The 20,373-nt window shown below is 53.3% G+C and overlaps 1 protein-coding gene across 1 annotated transcript in view; it reads left to right on the forward strand.

Annotated features, from left to right (window-relative positions):
- Positions 1-17,276: 17,276 nt before the first annotated feature.
- The window catches only part of WNT4 (Wnt family member 4), a 28,220-nt gene continuing 25,123 nt past the window's right edge, over positions 17,277-20,373 (forward strand). The window contains exon 1 of the mRNA XM_030875588.2: positions 17,277-17,365. Coding sequence (XP_030731448.1) covers positions 17,289-17,365 — 77 coding nt within the window. The 5' untranslated portion in view covers positions 17,277-17,288. The remainder of the gene's footprint in view (positions 17,366-20,373) is intronic.

Here is a 20,373-nt window from a genome sequence, read left to right on the forward strand (position 1 = left end):
AGGCATCAGCAAACGCCAGGCAGACGGAGGAGATCAAGCCCTTGGGCTCTGGAGTCACAGAGCCCTGGGTCCAAATGCCCCTGTCCACCTGCTGCCTTGTGACCTCAAGCCAGGTACTTCATCTCTCTGAGCCTCCGTTTCTCCCTATGTAGCATGAGGATAGTACCTGTAACCACCCCTTCGGGCTGTGTGACAATGAAATTGGCTTAGTGCCTGGCGTGTGACTAAACACTGACTGACTGGAGGGGCTCTGTTCCAGGGGCTCAGCCCTGTCCTGGGGGGATGCTGTGCTGGGAGAGTCCTGCCTCACCCCGTGGCAAGTCCTGTTTTAGGGGCGGCCACCTGGCTGGAAGACAACCAGCGGGTTTGAGCTGGTGCCTCATTTGTGTAGCCAGTACCCTGTATTAACTTGACTTTTGTTTATTTGGGGGGAGGCTCTGGGATGTCCGACGGTGGTTTGGGGGTCTGAAGAGCTCCCAAGTTGTCCCTGGACACTGCTGACGCCCTGCTGGTCCCAGTCCTGCTGTGTGACGGGGACCCGCCCCCCCCTTGCCCTCTTGAGGATCTTCAGAGCCATACCCACCTCCTTCCCCATCACCCTGTCACCACTCCAGAAACACAGCACATGCACCCACCCAATATCCCCAGAGTGCTACTCTTTCCTAAAACATCTGTTCCCCAGCCTGTGAACACTAGCTTTGGAGTCAGCAAGTGAGGATGTTCTACTGGCTTTGTGGCCATGGACAAGTCACCTGGCCTCTCTGAGCACCCTAGGATGGGGAAAACATTACCTAACCCCCTGGACACTGTGAGGATTAAACGTGGAAACTTAAGGAAGCTCTGGACATGGCAGGCCCTACGTAAATGATGAACATACGTGGCAAGGAAATGACACGTATTGGAATCCCCCCACCCTTCCCTTGCTTGCTGTCTAAGGAGGGGGCAGGCTTAAAGCAGAGAAGCCAGGGGTGAAGTAAGAAGAAGGTGAGGCCGCCGCCATGCCCTGAGTGGCCCTGGAATATGAGTGAGCACAAGACGAAGCTTTGCAACTTTCCAGTCATGGCCTGGCCCCTTCTCTTCCCACCCTGGTTTCAGTGTGTGGACACCTCAGCCCGCATGTCCAAACTCTGTCCCATGCCCCTCAGACATCTGCTCCACGGCCACCTCGGCCTAGCAGGGCTCACACCCACAGTGCAGTCCACCCTCGGGGGAATAGGCCTGGGGAAGGGGCCCACACAGACCCTGGAAGCAGGCTCAGGCCTCTTCAAGCACGGCAGGGGTTCCAGCATCCGGAAGGTGGTCTACAGGGGGATGTATCAACAGTATGAGCTCTGGGTGGGCACATCCCCTTGGTGCCTCACTCTGTGGGATGCAGTGCAGGCAACAGAGAAACAGATCAGGGTCCAGGAGCAAGGCCAGCACCTCACTTGCCTACGTGTAAGGGCGGTTAAGAACTGACTTCAGCCCTGCCCTTGCGACACTTAGAGTCTAGCAGAGAAAATAGACGTTAAGCAAGGAATTCTATGAAAGCGGGACCCTGATTCGGATGCCTGAAAGGAGAGAGAGCCTGGCTTCACTTGTGGGGGGTAGGGGGTACACCCTCTGCTACCCTCACTGAGGGCCTAAGGCCCCTCCTGCTGCACAGCCCCTTCCCAAGACCCTCAAGGCAGGATGTAGGGGAGCCACAGCCGCAGCTCAGCGCCAGTCCTGCTGTGCCCGGGGCCCTTCGGCAGACCAGGATCCCCGGGCCTGCGTTTCCCGAGGGATGGCCTCCAGACCTGCTGCAGATACCTGCTCACTCCAGACCCACAGAATCAGATTCTCTGGGGCAGGACCCAAGTCTGTATAGTTAACAAGCACCCTGGGGCTCTGATGCTCCTTGAAATTTGAGAACCACTGTTGGAGGGAACATACCCCATTTGTGCATTTATTCAGCATCCTTTGATTGAGCACCTACTGTGGGCCTGACACTGTGCTCGGTACTGAAGATACATCTGTGAACAGACACAGCCCCTGACCTTGGAGCTGACATCCAGGTGGGGGAGACAGTAAGACAAATCAATATATGATGAGATCATCCAGGCAGTGGTAAATACTGTGAAGACAATAAAACAGGGGCAGAGCAGACAGGGAAGGCCTCCTGGAGGAGGTGACATTTGACCTGAGACCTGAAGGACTCAAAGCCAGATCTGTCTGCGTCCACACCTTAACCACTTTGCAGCACTGTCTCCCTTGGCTGGTCAGCCCCGCAACTCTGAGAAGCCAGGAAAAGCAAGGATGATGATGGAAAGAAGAGCACGCTCCACCCCTAGAGAAAAACCTTCACAAACTCAGCGTGGAGGGAAGTGGTGATATAATGCCCACCACATATAAATAGGCCCGACCGCTCCAGAGTCACCCTGGAAGACTGTGGTCAGTTTGGACTTTGCTTAAGGCCGAGCTCCCTGCCACCAGGAGCCCAAAACGGCTGAACAAACTTCGAGCTTCACATGGGGCCGACCCTCGATGAGTTCAAGGCCAGAGCATTTCCCCAAAGTCAAAACCGCAACAGGAAGGCACAGAAAAAGTCTTCTGAGGAGGCCCCGCCTGGTGCAAGGGCTCTGGTTAGCCTTCCCAAAGGCCGCGTGGAGTAGGAAAGAGAGAAGCTAGAAATGTTCCTCCCCAAGTTCCAAAATCTCTGCCCTGCCCAGGTGCCACCATGCCGGAAATATCACCGTGAGAACTGGGGATTTGGGTTAAGCATTGACCTGCATCCTCACTCCCGGAAGAAGAGATGCATTTAGCCGCTGAGACGGCGGGTGCAAGAGGAGGGACTCTGTGGGGTTTAGTTGTGCTGACTGTGTCTCGAATTTTCCTTGACTGTTCTGATGTCAGATCATTTGTTCCCATGTCCCATGGGAACTAGCTAGTGACTTGTTGGGAAGTAGGATCATCCTGGGAGTTCCATAGGAGAAGGGGCCCTGGGAAGGGCATCTGGAGTCCAGGTTCTCAGTTCTGGCTCTGCCACTTGGGCTAGTCTCCCTTCCTGTCCTTGGGCCTCAGTTTCCTTACGGTGGGGACCATGGCCTAAATCAAGCGCAGGCACCCCAGGCTGATTCTCTTCCCTGAGAAGGGAAGAGGGCTCCAGAATGAAGGTGGTGGAGGTCCTGAGTAGGGGAAGGACCCTGGGAGTAAGAATGAGGTGTCAGGAAGCAACACGCTGACTCCCCAGTGCCATTGCCACCTGCTGCCCAGCGGCCCACTTCCTGCCCCCTTCCTGTCCTTGGGCCCCCAGGGAGCTTGACCCAGAGCAGACCTGAGTCCACACTCCAGCCAGGGTAGCAGCCAACGGCAAGCCCCAGGGCAAGGTGGCCTCCTGTGGGCACGAGGAGAGGCTTTGGCAAAGCTGCCTGGGCCATCACATGACCTTGACTGGCAGTGGAGAGAGCGACCAGCACAGAGGCCTGAGTACTGTTTGTGCAAGAAAGAGCACAGGAGGTGGGGCTGTTGGGACCTGGGCTGGAATCTTCACTCCATCTTTTATTCACTCTGTGGCCTTGACCAGACCCTTGGCCTCTAAGCCTCAGTTGCACCATCTGTAGAGTGGGGTTAATGATCCCCCTTAAAGCCCATGCGAAGCTCCCAAGAAATTATGCACCTACTCTGCTAACCTCAGCATGTGGCACACAGTAGGAGTTTTAGAAAAGAAAAATTCCCTTCCTCTTATAAATGTAAGTTGAACTGTGCCCTCGATCCTGGTTCTTAACATTTAACCCCAGGGACTAAGCTCCCTCAACAAGAGGAACTGGACTTAGTTCAAAAATAAATCACCACCATCACCCTCATTCTTGCTACCAAATCTCTGCACATTTGTTACCAAGTGAGGTCCTGTCCAGTGCACAGTGTTACCACCATTGATAGTGACTACCATTATTGCACACCTACTGTGTGCCAGGCACTTCTGTCACTATCCCGACACATTCCCATAACAACCCTTCAAGCCGAGGAAAATCCCATTTTACAGATGTGAAAACTGAGGCTCAGAGATGTGAAGTTTCTGCTCAGGGACCACAAGGAGGTGAAAAGGAACTCAAGCCCCACTGTCTGCCTGTAAAGCCCATGCATTTACCACTAGGCTACACTGCCTCCCAGGCTGAGGGAAGCCTCCTCTCTCAGTACTGCAGCAAGGGCTGCTAGGGAGACCCCGGAGGAAATAGCAAGGCTTGAGTGGCTCCCCTAACCATTCAGCATGTGATAATTTCACTAAAAACTCAATTTCCCTCCATCAAGGGCTCCTCCTCCTTTTTTTCAAAGTAAGACCTGTGTTTCAAGGTGGACCCCAGGGCTGCTTTGAACCCTGGAGGGGTCAAGAATGGAGCTGTGGTGGTGGGAGCACATTTCTAGAATGATCACATTTGCCAAACCCAAAATGGACCTGTGAGGCCTGCCGAGGACAAGGTCCCCATGTATGTGCATTTGGGGCCATTCTGGCAATCAGGGTCCCAGGGTCACTGCAGCCAAATTCCCATGATGCCTCAGCTCTCTCTGGGAAAGTGCAGTTGTGCCTACAGGTTGTGACTCAGTCGACACACGTGTGGGCCAGTCACGGTGATTAGGGCTCTGTGGTCTCTCCAGCCCCCTGGACACCCTCGCTGAGCCTGGGAGCAGGTCAGGCAAGTCTTCTTGGAGGAGGGAGGGTTGAACAGGCCATGGTGGACAGAGAGGTTTGGGGCAGGTAGAGAGAAGGACGCGTCTTCTCCAAAGAGGCATCCTGGCACAAAGGAGGTCTGCTTCATAGCCAGGCAGACCTGGGTGTGAATCCTTAGATGGACAGATGGATGGGTGGATGGATGGATGTACAAATGGATGGATGGAGGGACAGACAGATGGATGGACAGATGGGAGGATGGATGGGTAGGTGAATGAATGAGCAGATGAATGGACAGATGGACGGATGGACAGACAGACAGATGAATGGCTGGATACATAAAAGAAGGAAGGAAAAAGGATCAGTTGATTAATTCCAAGGCTGCAGTCTCTCTTGCTGTCCCATAGCTTCCCCACCCCAGAACCCATCAATCAGGATACACAGGTTATGTCACAGTAACAGACAACTCCAAAACCTCAATGGCTCCAAACAGCACAGGTTTAGTTCCTGTTCACACTACATGCTTGTGGGTTGGTGGGGGCTCTGCCCCATCTTGCCCTCACTCAGACCAAGCCGCCACCACCCTGCTAGTCTCTGGTTGCTGTCACATTTCATTGGCCAAAGCCTGTCACACCATCATCCCTAACTTTAAGGGAATGGACAGTGCATTCCTACCACGGATCCGGAAAGAGGTAAACCTGTATATTTGTCAACAGCTCTAAGGTCACCACACATACTGTGCCCCACTCCAGCCGCTTAGGGTCACTGTCCCCAGGGTCAGTGGGATGGAGACCAGGTGGGGCGGGGGGAAACAGAGAACAAAGACCCTGGCCCCATCTCCCTGGACATCTTCACTCCTCGGCCCCTCAGCCCTGCCTGCATTGAAAGGCGGATTCTCAACCACTGGACCACCAGGGAAGTCCCTGAATTGATTTATTCTTGATTTCATTTCAGCAGGTGCCGGCCAACTCCAGGGCCAGCACTGTGGGTGACTAGATGACAAAGTTCCTCTGTCCTAGGAGGAATCCAAACACATCCGCTAAAGGTGCAGGAGAACAGGAGGTCCCAGGTCATGCCGGATACCTGATGCTTGTCTGTGTATCACTTGTTCACTGATTTATAGCCCATCTCCCCCACAAGGCTATGAGCTCCATGGACACAGGGACCCTCTAAATCCCCAGCACCTGACACGTGGCTTATCTTCACCGAGTATTTATTGACTCGATAGAGGATCTTGCAGATCCCAGATCTGTCCTTCCTGGCAGTCCCTTCTCTTGAGCCTCAGGCTCCTTATCTGTAAGATGGCAGGTTGGGAAAATAAACTCAGAAAACAAAGGACTTAGATAACTTAGTCTGCAAAGTTCCCGGATCATCACAAGCCTGCAGTGGGCATGGCTGTTGTCATCATTGTGATCATTATTCCTAAGTGCTATAATAATGTAGCGATGGGAGAGATCTCTCCGGGGCTCAGAGAGCTGGGGGAGAGCTCTAGCCCCGCCCACAGCTAGCCCTGAAATACCACTCACATTGCAGTCCACTACCACGCCCACAAGTCCGTTTCAGCCTCCCAGACCGTGCTTCTTCTCATCTTTTAAATGAGGAAACTGAGGGTCAGATTGATGAGAGAATTCACCCAGGTCACGGAGCACCTAAGAGGTTTGACCCCGGGAGAGAGCATTTCCTGAGTGTGTGCAGTGGACCTGTCACTGCCAGGAGAGACACTTCCTTTGCCTTATTTTATCACCCCATCTTACAGATGAGGAAACTCAGACTCGCAGAGGTAATGGGCTTGCCTGAGGTCCACAGTCAGTTAGTAACAAAGGAGCACCTCCTGCCCCTGCCCAGGGCCTCAGCCTCAGAGCTCCACCCCTCAAGAGACTAGGATCTGAGCAGTGCCCTGGCCACCCTCTGCTGCTCCCAGAAGTGCCCTCCGTCTGCACCTTGATCTCCACACCCACGACGCCAGGAAACCCCAGCAGGGCGGCCGAGCTGCCGGGTATTCATAGCGGACATGCAGAAAAGCTGCCACCCCCATCTGTTTACCCACACAACGCTCTTCTAGCTGGACGCTTTCAGCCCCGCCAGCCACAGACAGACCCTCACCGCCGCCTCATCTATTTTTTCCTCCCCACTTAATTTTGCATCATCCCAGCTTCCAAAATAAACTTCCCCAAACCAGCCGGGCTCATTCTGGCCCAGAGCCCTTAACGGAGAGCCCCCTGCAGCCCCAGCCTTCACATCAGCCCACAGGGCAGAGCCACCAAACCCAACCCGGCCCCTCGGCTGCCTCTGGCCTTGATTTAGAAGCAGCTGCTCCTGCTCCGGCGGGTTTCTGACACTCCAGGGCCGGGGTGTCTGCATTTGTGGGGATGCCAGCTGGGCATCTGCGTGCATGGTTCCTGGCTGGAGGCCAAGGGTGCCGCCCTTGCCCCCAAAACTGCCCCCTCATAAACTCACATGTACACACACACACGTGTACACACGTGCACACGCTTACACATGCATACGGTGTCCTGCAAGCTGCAGTCTCCTCCGGGGCATCCCTCACGTGTTGGTGGCCTCCTCCCTCTCTATCCTTGCCCTGACCCCTGCTGACCTCTTCCAGCTTCATCACAGGACCCACCCACTTCTCCATCTCTGCCCACCCACCACTCTGAACTTGCTTCATTCCTCCGACACATCATGCCATCTCACCTCCAGACCTTTGCATCTGCTATTCCCTTAGCCTAGAATACTTTTCCTCTCACCCTTTGCTAAACTAACCTTACTACCCCTTCAGGCCTGAACTTAGATATCACCTCAGCCAGGAGGTCTCCCCTGGCCAGCAGTAGGGGAGCACACACAGGCAAACCAGCTCTCTCATCCCCAGGAGAAAATGCTCCTTCCCCTCGGGATCTGAGAGAGTCATTTAGTCCATCCCCCTGTGGCAGAAACCAGGGATATCTCAGTCATTCCAGAATTACAATTCCAACTTTATGAAACTCCTTTTCAGGTGAACAATTCAAAAGACCATTTATTTCTTCTGAGTTTTTTGCAAGGCCTGAGGATAGGAAAGGAACTAATGTCTGTGAGGTATATCTATTCCCATTCAAAAGAAAGATACTCATAAGCCCATTTTTTGGATGAAGAAACTGAGCCTTAGGGAATTGTACTTCATTTATTCATTCAGCACTTATTAACTGAGCTCTCACCATGTGCCAGGCACACAGTGGCACTAAGAACACAGCAGGGAGCGAGACAGGCATGATCCCCACCCTCTTGGAAATCATAATCCACTGGAAGAGACACATTACACAGATAATATTACACAGAACTGTTTAATAACCATTGTGATTAGGCTGATAGGGCTTCAAAGGAAAAGTCCAGGGGGTTGAGAGAATATATGTAACCAGGAGACCAAGGAAGCCTTCTCAGACATGATGTGTATGCCAAGACCTGAAAGGAATGAGCCCAGTAAAAGGCAAGTTGAGGAGCATTCCAGCAGGGGAAACAGCACATGCAAAGGCCTGAAGGGGAGAAGGAGGGAAAAAATAGACGGCTTGCTGAAAGCCACACAGCCAGTAAGGGACAAGCCTAAGTCAGATCCCAAGGCTAGCTGACCCCAGGGCCTTTGTTCATGCCTCCCCAACATGAGGGCAGATTGATGCTGAAGGAAAACAGCACGGGAGCTGCCTCCTTTACTGCCTCCTTGTCCAGAAAGTTGGATTTCAGATGTGAGCATGACACAGAGATTAGTATCACTTATTCTGCTAGAGAATGTTTGAGAAAATTAAGTCCTCTATGAAGACATCTTAGCCACCCATTTTTTTAAGCCCTAATAAAAACAAGTCAAGAAAATAAACATTCCAGAGCAACTAGGCACCACATGCAGAAATCCTTACCTGTCAGGTACATTCCCTGTTACCATGACCTTAACAGAATGTCTCTTCTAACTTACCTTAGATAGTTCTCTACAAATCAGACCTTTTTTCTGAGACTCCAGGATTACAGGTATCCAAGGACTTGTAGGTAATGTGAATTGAGAAACAGTGAAGTTCATACTGCCCACCCCCAAGTTCCCTTCAGGCCAATGAGCTGCTTTACAGTTCCGCAATGTGCAAGGGAGGGGTCCCACGGGGTCTTCCCACCCCTGAAGAGTTTGCTTCCTGGGTTGGGTCCTAAGAGCAGCTTCAACACAAACTCAGATTCAAACTTCTGGCACAAGACAGCGCGCTAACGAAGCTTCCACGTTCCCCAGATGCCGCTTGGCTTCCTGAAGGTACCAGCATCACTTCTAGCTCAAGCTATTTTCAAGAGTCAAGCAGAAGGTGCAGCCTCGAGAAGTGTTTTCACCCCAGCCCTGTTTCTGGAAGGAAAGAGCAAGCTCCCAGCTGACTCAGTAAGGTGGGGTCGGGGCCCAAAGGAGCAGACCAGAGAACGAAGGCAGAGGGGAAGCAGCTTCCGGAATTTGGTCCAGATGGGAAGAGTGACCAGGACAAGAACGCTGTGGGGGACCAGAAACACAACTTAAGGCTGGGTCTGTGTACAAGACCCCAGGCCTGCCAGCCAGGGAATGCAGGGGGACCCCAGGATGATGGGTAAAGGAGAATGCCCTCTGCCCTGATCGGTAAGAACCCCCATCCTGCAGGTGGGTGGAGAAGGTATGCACAACTTCTCCTGGGCAGGAGCTGAGGGCACAGCAAAGTTAGAACCACTCTGGGGAGAAATGACTACCACTTCCTTCAAGTATAGGATTTAGATTCCTGGAATCACATGGTATTTTGGTTTGTTTTTCTTCTCAGCTCTAGAAGAGACTGGAGAATGGAGAGATTAAGAAATTCCAGGGTTTCACTATGGAGAACTGTATGGAGGTTCCTTAGAAAACTAAACGTATAATTACCATATGACCCAGCAATCCCACTACTGGGCATATACCCAGAGAAAACCATAATTCAAAAAGACACATGCACCCCAATGTTCACTGCAGCACTATTTACAATAGCCAGGTCATGGAAGCAACATAAATGTCCATCGACAGATGAATGGATAAAGAAGATGTGGTACATATGTACAATGGAATATTACTCAGCCATGAAAAGGAACGAAATTGGGTCAACTGTAGAGATATGGATGGACCTAGAGACTGTCACCGAGAGTGAAGCAAGTCAGAAAGAAAAAAACAAATATCGTATATTAATGCATATATGTGGAATCTAGAAAAATGGTACAGATGAACTGGTTTTCAGGGCGGAAATGGAGACACAGATGTAGAGAACAAAAGTATGGACACCAAGGGGGGAAAGTGGGGCGGGGGGATGAATTGGGAGATTGGGATTGACATATATACACTGATATGTATAAAAGGGATAAATGATAAGAATCTGCTGTATAAAAAATAAATAAAATAAAATTCAAAACAAAACAAAACAAATTCCAGGGTTCCAGGTAGAGAAAATGGGCTTGACCTAAAGCAGGAAAGACTGCAGTTAGACATGAGATAGGAATAGCTGACCATCCGAGTGACAGCATCCTGGAATGAACTCCCAACGGCAGTTCTTCGTCCCTGAGAGCGGAATGTAGAAAGACCTGCCCAGACTGGTGAGGCCCAATCGGAGAGGCCCAGCTTTCCTGAGTCTGACGACCCCTCCTGCAGAGCCAAAGATTCCATAGTGGGTGTATTTGCTGTCTACGGTGATGGTGAAATAGCAAAAAGCGACCATAAGTGTTTTAATGCTTGTCTATGACTTTGCATTTTGTTCATCACAAAATCATCTACAAGCATCAAACAATTAATTGTACAGCCCAGCACTATCTATGAAGTCTTCTGTCCCCACTCCTCCAAAAACACAGACAAATGGAAAAAAAAAAAGCTGAATCTATTCAGCCTTTCAAGAGCAGATATACAGGGATGGAGGAGCACATTAACTTACAGAACATCCAGCCAAAGCAGAACAGGACCCGCTACAGATCAACCAACCTGATGTCTCCAACGATCAAGGCCAGAAACATAAACACAGCGGCGGGGCGGGGGGATAAGGGGGCATGCCCTGGATTAAGAAAAATGAAGAAATGCAACAACTCAATATCATAGCTAGATATTTGACCTTGTCTGAGCCCTGATTAGATGAACAATATGTAAACAGATATTTTTGAAACTACTGGGGACATTTGATTGGGATGTGAGCATTAATTTCATTAGGGGAGATAATAGCATGGTGGTTATGTAAGAAAATGGTCGTGTATTTTTGACAGTGGTGTACTGGTAAATGTTTAACAACCGGCTCTCGGGGGGTGGGGGTGTGGAGGGAGCCCTGGTTTGTAGCTTTTGTCAATTTCCATGGTGTAAATACTCCCACCACAGATGATTTCAAGCTACCAACATGACATCACTGAACGCCAAGTTGAGAAGAGACCACACAACCAGCTCTCGGCAGCCAGAACCAGCTGGCTCCAGCACTCCACTGGTTTCAGATCCAAACTGAAGTGTGTGCAGGAGACGTGACAAGGCATCTGGAATGTGTTCGGAAATAATGCCCTAAAGAAAAAGAGAAACAAACAACAACAACGAAAGAGTAGATGAAGCAAACGGAACAAAATATTGATAGTGGCTGAATCTGGGTGATGCATACATGGGAGTTTGTTATACTACAGTTTTCTTCTATTTGAACGTTATCATAATAAAACATTTAAGACTACAATCATCTTGTATATAAGCGAGAGAGCTTTATTCCAAGACTTCTAGGTATGCACGCTGACTCCTGGACTCCTACCCTAACTCCACAGCCCCCCAGGGATCTGAAGATAAAGAATGGGAACCACAGGCATTGACATCACATGCCTAAATCCATCTATCAATCCATCAACAGGTAATAAGCAAGATGTCTCCATGGACCCTGTGCTAGGCTGAGGGTGGAAGGAGAGCCCCCAGAAGAGAAAAGTGACACAGGGCCTGATTGGAAGTCCTGGCTTGTACCGTCTGCTGACAGAGTGGGCAACTTAACCCAACTCTCTGAGCCCCTATTTCCTCATTGGCAAAATAAGGGTATGAGTAACCTATGGTGAGAATTAAATTGCAGTTCGTAGGCACAACTCCTGACATGATCCCTGACACACAGTAGGATGCTCAGGAAATACTGGCTTCCTTCCTTCCGCTAGGGCTCTGCTGAGGTGCTGCAGGAACACGCGTGAGCCGTTAAAGATGTGCAGAGCTCACTTTCTTCATCAGAGAATGTCGGTGTCCTGTTGCCAAATCTCACCATTTTTCAAGAGAAGCTGGGGATCCTGCTTCTTAAGTGAAATCTCCCAATCTTGAAATGTTGTCAACAAATTCATATATTTAAAAACCTTGGGCAGGCCAAGCAAAACACACCTGCAGACCACTGGAGTGTGACTTCTGATTTAAACCATAGAACAAGATGAAGAGCTAACCTTCACTGAAGCTGAGCCCCGGGCGTAGAAGGCTTTACACACAGAATCACACTGATTCCTCACAATATCCCTTATGATCCCCAGTGTACAGATGAGGAAACTGAGGCTAAGCTTGGTGAAGAGTTCTGGCAGGGCTGGAAACAAATATAGGTCTTCCTGAGAACTCGAAGTTCCAGTTTACCCCCTCTCTAGATTCCTAGAAGGGTCTTTAGGAAGCAAACGCCAGGTCCCAGAGAGGGGCAGGGAACTGCCCAGGGCCACACAGACACACCTGGCTGGCTGAGACTGACCAGGTTTCCTGCGCTCTTCTGGAACAGGGCCCCAGGGCAGACAGCTCTAGAAAAGCTGACAGTGACGATCCAGCCAGCCAAGCCTGAGATGGTGCAGGAAAGGCACCTCTACTTTTTTTTTTTTTTTTTTTTTTTTTTTTGCTGTACGCGGGCCTCTCACTGTTGTGGCCTCTCCCGCTGCAGAGCACAGGCTCCGGACGCACAGGCTCAGAGGCCATGGCTCACGGGCCCAGCCACTCTGCGGCACGTGGGATCTTCCCGGACCGGGGCACGAACCCGCGTCCCCTGCATCGGCAGGCAGACTCCCAACCACTGCGCCACCAGGGAAGCCCCACCCTCTACTTTTTATCTCCTTGAACAATGTATGTATAGGCTTAAGAATGCTCTAGACCACAAGCCTAGGCCCTTGGTTTCTCCATCTCAAAAACCTGGGAAGTTGGACAGGAAATCCCAGTCATCAGCTGTTCCACTCCTCAGTGCTTCTAAGACTGGGCTGGAGGCACAGCAACCACCCTGCTTTGGACTAATTCACCCAGAGCTGGCAATAATTTAGACATGCAGTATGTGATTCTTTCTGATTAAAAACTTGGCCACGTTTCCTGTCCTTGGTGAATTTTCATAGTTTTACTAATAAAGAAGGAGAATTCACTCCAAAAAAGGGCCACTCCAGGAGAAAATGGAACCCTCCTGCACTGTTGGTGGGAATGTAAACTGATGCAGCCACTATGGAAAACAGTATGGAAGTTCCTTAAAAAACTAAAAATAGAGTTGCTATGTGATCCAGCAATCCTACTCCTTGGTATATATCCGGAGAAAACTGTAATTCTAAAAGAAACAGCACTATTTACAATAGCCAAGACTTGGAAGCAACCTAAATGTCCATCAACAGATGAATGGATAAAGCTGTGGTATATATCTCCAATGGAGTACTACTCGTCCATAAAAAAGAATGAAATCATGCCATTTGCAGCAACATGGATGGACCTAGAGATTATCATACTAAGTGAAGTAAGTCAGAAAGAGGAAGACAAATACCATATGAGATCACTCATATGTGGAATCTAAAATATGACACAAAGGAACTTATTTACGAAACAGAAACAGACTCACAGACACAGAAAACAAACTTACCAAAGGGGAAGAGCGGGAGGGATAAGTTAGGAGTTTGGGTTTAGCAGATACAAACTACTATATGTAAAATAGATAAACAACAGGTCCTACTGTATAGCACAGGGAACTATATTCAGTATCCTGTAATAAACCATAATGGAAAAGAATATGTACATATATGTATAACTCGTCACATTGTAAATCAACTATACGCCAATTAAAAAAAAAGAAGACACTCCAAAAGTTAAGGAATCGTTTCCTTCAACCAAGGAACAGGAAACAACCAATACACGTTCAGATTCCATTTGTGTGGGGCACTCAACACACTGGACACAGAGAGGAGCTACAGACGGGGAGACCCCACCTCAGTCCTAGAGGATTTACAGAAAGTGCCAGGAGGAGCCTAGAGAAACCCCATGACTTTCCCCTTCTGGACCCAGACATTAATCCTTACATGTGGAAGAATCCTGTCTACTAAACAATGTAGTGGGTCATTCAGCACCCAGAACACCTGTGTCCAAACCTTGGCTGTGCCACTTACTATAAGCAAGCCATTTTACCCCTCTGTGCCTCAGTTTCTCCATACGTAAAATGGGAGTAACAACAATAATGCCGATTCAGAGGGTCACTGATATATCTTAAAGCACTTTAGAGCAGCACCTGGGTTTCACCACGTGTAAATGGAAATAACAACAGCACCTACTTCCTAGGGCTGTGGCCAGGATGAAATGAGTTCACATGAGCAAATCATCTGGAACAGTGGCTGGCACACAGAAAGCACTAGATACACGGTGCTATTATTATATGAAAGAGCTATTGATGATTGAACTTTTTATTAATTTGTATTTATATCTTCACAATTGAGGTGCTCTTGAAAGTTAGAAGAGCATTTTCTCAAAGAGACTTTCACATTAAGACTTTCCACTGACTCAGACCAAAGGACTCTCCTCTCCCTTATCACGATCAGGGCGTGCCTTTCTGGCCGGGGCCCTCAGTTCCCTCCCTCCCTCCCTCCCGGGCTCATCTCTTTCCAGCTCACAGGACTCACACCCACTGCTTCACGTGTGTCTCCCAGCAGCCCCAGGAGAAGGTGAGTCAGGTAACATTGTCCCCACCTGATGGTACAGACACTGGAGGTCCAGCAGCTCCCCAAATGTCAGGGGCATGTGCTGAGGGACAGGGACCCAAACCCCAGAGCCCCAGGCACCAGGCAGCACTGGGTACACCACTGTCCTTGGGCAAGTCACTTCTCTAATCCTCACTTCCTCATCTGTAAAATTGAGAAAAGAACAGTACCTTCTTCCTCGATTTCTCGTGAGGATTGAATGAGCGACAGCATGTAAAGCATTTAGAACAACGCCTAGCACATGAGGGCTCAATATTTTAGCAAAACAAGACATCCTAGTTTGCCTGGCACAGTCCTACTTTATGCCTGATACCCCAGCAAATCTTCCAGTTAGAGTCACCAGTCACTCTCAAAAATGTCCTGGTTTGGAAGAAAATTATATGGCCACCCTAAAATAATTGCCCATTGCTGTTTAAATTATTATTATTATTTTATTATTATTATCATTTTCCACCATACCACGCTGAGACTCCAAGAGTAAATATGTTGGCTCAAAGTAGTTCTGTAATTCAGTACTGATCTTAGGTGAAAGTGGTCCCTGCCCTGGGGACCCCAAACTCTGGTCCTCCAGCTAAGCTCTCACCACAGGGAGGAGAGACGACGGGGCCAAAGGGACGTGTCATCTGGAGACTGTGGCCCCTCTGGGCCACACTCTGGGTGCCCAGGGCCCTGAGATTCCCTGCCCAGATGGCCCTAAGCCCAATTCCAAGACCTGGGTGGCTCTCTTCTGCAGATCAACCCCTGAGGTCAGACGGCACCGCAGATATGCCCTGCCCTGTGGCCGAGGGGTGGCCAGGGGCAGCTCTCTTGGAGGTGGGGTGGGGTGGTCCGAGCTTGTGTGTGCAGGCTGAGATGTTCACACGTGTGTGCACAGGGCCCCTGCACCACCATGCTCCAGTGCAGGCTCTGAGGAGTCTGAGAATTCTACATTCAGAGCTAGCCTTCCAGGTTGTTATGAAAGTGTGCTTGTCAAGGTAGGAGAATAGAACATATTTTATTTCACATTTTGTTAGCTTGATTTATAACTTGCAAATATTTAGACATATGGTATGTGAACCTCCACCTGTACTCTTGCTCAGCCCCACAAATCCCTGCCACCTTCTGCCCACTCTCAACACCGAATGGTTACTGAGTCCCTCCTCTGTGCTGAGCCCAGGGGACTCCATGGAGTGAAGGGCACCCTCCTGGCACCCAAACGTGACCATCTACGTGGCAGCAAACCTCTTGCCTCTAAAACAGTGAAGAGCACAGTGTCAGGGGTGAGGGTGTGAGCCTGGTCTACGGCTCTGCCCCAACCCGAGTGAGGTGGGCAGCTCCCTGCCCCCCTCTGGGCCTTAGTTTCCCCCATTTAGACAAGAGATCTCTCCAGCTCCGAGAGGCTCTGGTACCCAGGCTAAGGTAGGGTGAGGAAGGACACAATTAGATCAGGGACCTGGAGAGGGCGTGACCTCGGGATGGGCAAATAGCTTTCACCGGTCAGTAAGGTATGGAACTGAGCACTTCGCACTAGGGAGGCACAGGCTGCAGCCCATTTCATTTCATTCATTCATTCCACAAACATTGCAGCCACCCACGCTATGCCAGCTAGGGGCTGATCTGCCGGATCTGGAAGGATAAATAAAACAGGCACACAGAAAACACAAACGCAAAGCAAGACTTGGCGAGTGTGCTAAAAAGAGACCTTCCCTAATCTCTTCCATCCTCACAACCCCCAGGTCTTATGTCCATTTCTTGGAGGAGAAAAGGGGGACTGGAGAGGTAAGGGGCTCGGTCAAGACCCTGCTGCTTAGGGCGCGCCCAGATCTTGTGGCCAGCCAGAAGCAAGGTTTCGGATTCCGGCAGTCTCCGGCCACTGTCCCAAGCTGCCCGAAGCTGGGGAGGCCCCGTCCAGCTCCCGGAAGGCTGGAGGGAGGTGAGCGCCAGGGAGGGGCTGGGCCAGAGGACGCTCCGGCCGGGAGGCAGGGAGGGGCCTGGCGGGGGGCGGCCGGGCGGCACCGAACTCCCTGGTGCGCAGCCCGGGTGCGCAGCTCCTGGCGCCCGGAGCGCAAGCGGCTGGGTGCGCGCGAGCGGCAGCCGCGCTCGGGCCAGTCCGCCACGGTCGGGCCGGGGTCGGGTTCCGAGGCGCCGGCGGGGGGCGAGGCGGGGCGGAGAGGGCGACGCTGCAGTGCCCGCAGCGGCGGGCTGGGGGAGCTGTGCCCGCCTGTCCCCCAGGCTCGGGCGGGGACCAGGCAGCTGGGTCGCCTCGCCTCTAGCCCGGCCGGGCTAGGCGACGCGCAGCCAGGCGTGCCTGGAGCGGACTCCGGCCCCAAGTCCTCTCGGGCGCCCGGCCGGGGAGGCCCCCGGAGAAGCCAGTCCCGCGGGCCAGGGCGGCCGCGGCCGCCGCCGCTCCGGCCCGCCCCCGGGGGGTGTCCCGGGCCGCTGGGCCCGCCCAGGTAACCCCATCCTCGGCCCGCCCCCGGCCCGCCCCCCCGGCCGCCCGCCTCCCTCCGCCGCCGTCGCCGCATCCCGGCTCTGGGGCGGCGCTGACAGTCTGGTCCGCGCCGGGCAGCGGGCGCAGCAGCGGGCAGGGCTGCCGGCAGGCACGGAGGCAGAGCCCCGCCGCGCGCGCGCCCCGGCCCGCGCCCGGCGCCGCGCCCCAGCCCGCCCGCGGGGCGCCCACCTGCCGCCCCGACGGGAGGCCCCCAGCGGCCGCAGCCGCTGCCCGGGGCCGGGCGCCCGCGGCGGCACTATGAGTCCCCGCTCGTGCCTGCGTTCGCTGCGCCTCCTGGTCTTCGCCGTCTTCTCGGCCGCCGCGAGCAACTGGCTGTAAGTCGGGCCGGGACCCGGCTGGGCCGGGCGGGGGCCGGGCGGGGCGGGGCGGCGCGGCGCAGGCCCCGGGGGCAGCGGTCGGTGCCAGGCAGCGCGGGGCAGCGGGCGCGGGGGCGCCCGGCAGGTGTCTCGGCCGCGGGACGCGAGGCTCGTTCGCCCTCTGCACTGCCGCCGACACCGCCCGGGCCTCCCTCCGGACACCCCTCTGCCCGCGTTCCAGCCCAGAGGCTGCAAGGGTGGCGGCGGCTTCCGCACCCCTAGGCGGCCTCGGGAGCCCGAGAGCGCAAGGGGTGCGAGAGCGAGACTGCGGCCGGCGTGGGGTGCCGGGCGCGGGGCGCAGACCGGGCTGGGCTGACAGGTCGCCGAGGAAGCCCATTACGGGGAAGAACCCTGGCTCCTAATAACAGGTTAATCCCCAGAAGTACAGGGGCTAGTTCCCCGCGCCGACCTGCCCCGCGCGGCGCTGCGGGCTGGGCTGGAGGCGTGCAGAGACCTGTTTCTGCTTGGGGGGCGGGAGCCGGGAGAGAAGGAGGGAGCATCCGAGAGACCGCAGCCGACGCTGGACGGCCTTGGTTCTCCCTGGGGCAGGAAGAAACTCCGTCCAGACCTTAAAGAGCACAGCAGCCCTCCACCTCCCTCAGTCTCACCTAAGGAGGGAGGGGTAGTGACCGCTGATGACCTGTCTGTTTCTCCTTGACTGGGCCTGGCTCAGGGGACTCCCTGGGAAGATTGGCTCGGGGGGTGGGGGTATTCTAAAGGATGAGCTTCCATGAGTGGGTGAACAGGGAAGCAGGAGGACCCTGGACCCCTTCTTCATCTCCCTCAGTGACCATTCCCCCAGTCCCAGGCTTAACCCTGGTCCCAATTCCTTCTGCCCAGAGCTCTGCCCCCATCGGCTGTGGGCAGCCAGTGGGGAGCCAAGCTCCAATATTGATCTGAAAAGCATGAGGTGGGAAGGGGGATCGCCAACAGTGTAGCTGGGGTTTCCATGGAGACAGCAGGAGAGGAAAAAAAATTCTCTCTGCATCAAGACCAAAGAACAAATATCTCCCATGAAATTGCCCCGAGTGTCCAATGGCTGTTGCTATGAGGTCATTGCAGCCTCCAGGGCCCCGCAGGCTGGAAGGAGTGTGTTCGTTGGGGTCAGAGCCACCCAGGGCTTGGGGGACGGAGGTGATGTGGAATTCTCCCAGCTGTTCTGAGAGCAAGAGTGAGCGACTCCAAGGCAGGCTGAAGTGGCTGCGGAGCTTTTGTTTTTCTTGGAGACTGAATTCGATTAACACTTCAGGGGCAGTGGCAAAGTGTACAGAAACCATGGCACCACCACCTCCCTCCCACTACCCCCAGTAGGCCATCCCCCTGAGAGGGGCCTGGGTCGCAGAGCCGAGGAGGGGAGCTGATTTGGACTTGGGGAAGTCTGGGGTCCCTGGAGTTGACTCTGGAAAGCATGGGTTCAGAGCCGGGGTCTCCAAAGGGAGCATGAGCGAGAACTGGGTGTGACCAGCCCAGGGCTGAAGGCTGCTCAAAGGCAGAGGAGGAAGCGGCAGTTCAAGGGTCTGACCCGGGCCGTCGGGAAAGAGCACGACATCCACAGTGCAAAGTCCTTCAAGAGCATCTAGCGTTTTGGCTCATTTTACAGATGAGGAAACTGAGGCCCCAGGAGGGGAAGCTACTTGCTCAAACTCAGAGCTGAGAACTGAACCCAGGTGCTCTGACTCCCAGCCAGTGACACACGCCCTTCCCTGAAGCCGTCCCAAGGTTGAGCCAGTGTGGCCCAGGTGGTGTCACCACCCACCTGAAATCCCAGCCAGGGAGGCAGCCCCAGCTTTGGGTCACGCAAACCATGGGGAATTCCAGCAGCTCAGTTCTCGTGCTGCGCTGTGGGGCGGGGGGGGGGGGGGGGGGGGTGAGGAGGGGCAGCCTTCTCGAGAGAAGAGAGGTTGGCAAACCTGTTCTCTGCAGCCGTGATGGTTCAGGTTGCCACGAAGCAGGTCTCCGGATGACCCAGCTCACTCCTGCTCCACCCTGGGCTTCGAGCCAAGGGTCTCTCTGCTCAGCCCAAGGCAGGAAGAACAAGGGGCTTCCCAGGATGCTGCCAAACCAGACAGGCTATGATGGAGAAGAGATCTCTGGGCACATTCCAAGACAGGGTCCATCCCCAGGCCAAGGACTGGTCCAGCTCTGGGGGAAATAGATGTCACAGCCTGGTCTCCAAGAGGAAGACAAGATAAAAGCAGATCACGAATGAACCATGAACCATGAACACGCTGTTGCTGTCAGAGGAAAGAGCTGAGTGTGAGCTGGAGCGGTCATGGAGGGGACTTGGCCTGGAGGTTGTAGAATCATGACAATAATGATTATAGCCGCTCCCCCTGTACTAGCTAAATCCTGACAACATCTGAATCCCATTTTACATATGAGAAAATTGGGGATCACAGAGGTAATTGCCCCAAGTCACCTAGCTAGTAAATGACAGAGGCATCTGACCCAAAAGCTACCTCTAGAAGGAAAAGCTTCTGGCGGGCAGATGTCCAGCCGGGCATGGTAGCTGGCACTGTGTCTTTTCAAGTGTGGGCCACGCTGGAGGTCTGGCCCCAAGAGGATGGCTGGCAGCGCTCTCAGAGGGGCAAGGCCTGGGTGTCCACTCCCCTTGCAATACCTGCAGTCAGGCTTCCGTCCAGGGTCGGCTGGCTGGCCGGCTGCAAGAGCCAGTGCTATCTGTTGTCTCCGAAGGGCGGGTGGCCTGGAGGGGAGGCCAGGTGTCCCGCTGCGTGCAGCTGTTGGGCAGGATGGAGCTTGGAGATGGGAGGGCTGTGCAGCCTGAGGCCTGGGCAAGCCCAGAGAAGCTGGAAGCTGTTGATTAGACTTGTGTCTGGCACCAGGAGTGAGTTGACAGCTTGTAGCAGCCCCCACCGAGGGAGGGATGGAGGGATAAAAACAGTCCATCGGTGGAAGGCCCGGACTCTGCCCCAGGCCTGGGCTCATAAATGTCTCTGAATGTTCCC

Source organism: Globicephala melas, chromosome 1 (assembly GCF_963455315.2).
Source record: "Globicephala melas chromosome 1, mGloMel1.2, whole genome shotgun sequence".
In the NCBI taxonomy this organism is placed as follows: Eukaryota; Metazoa; Chordata; class Mammalia; order Artiodactyla; family Delphinidae; genus Globicephala; species Globicephala melas.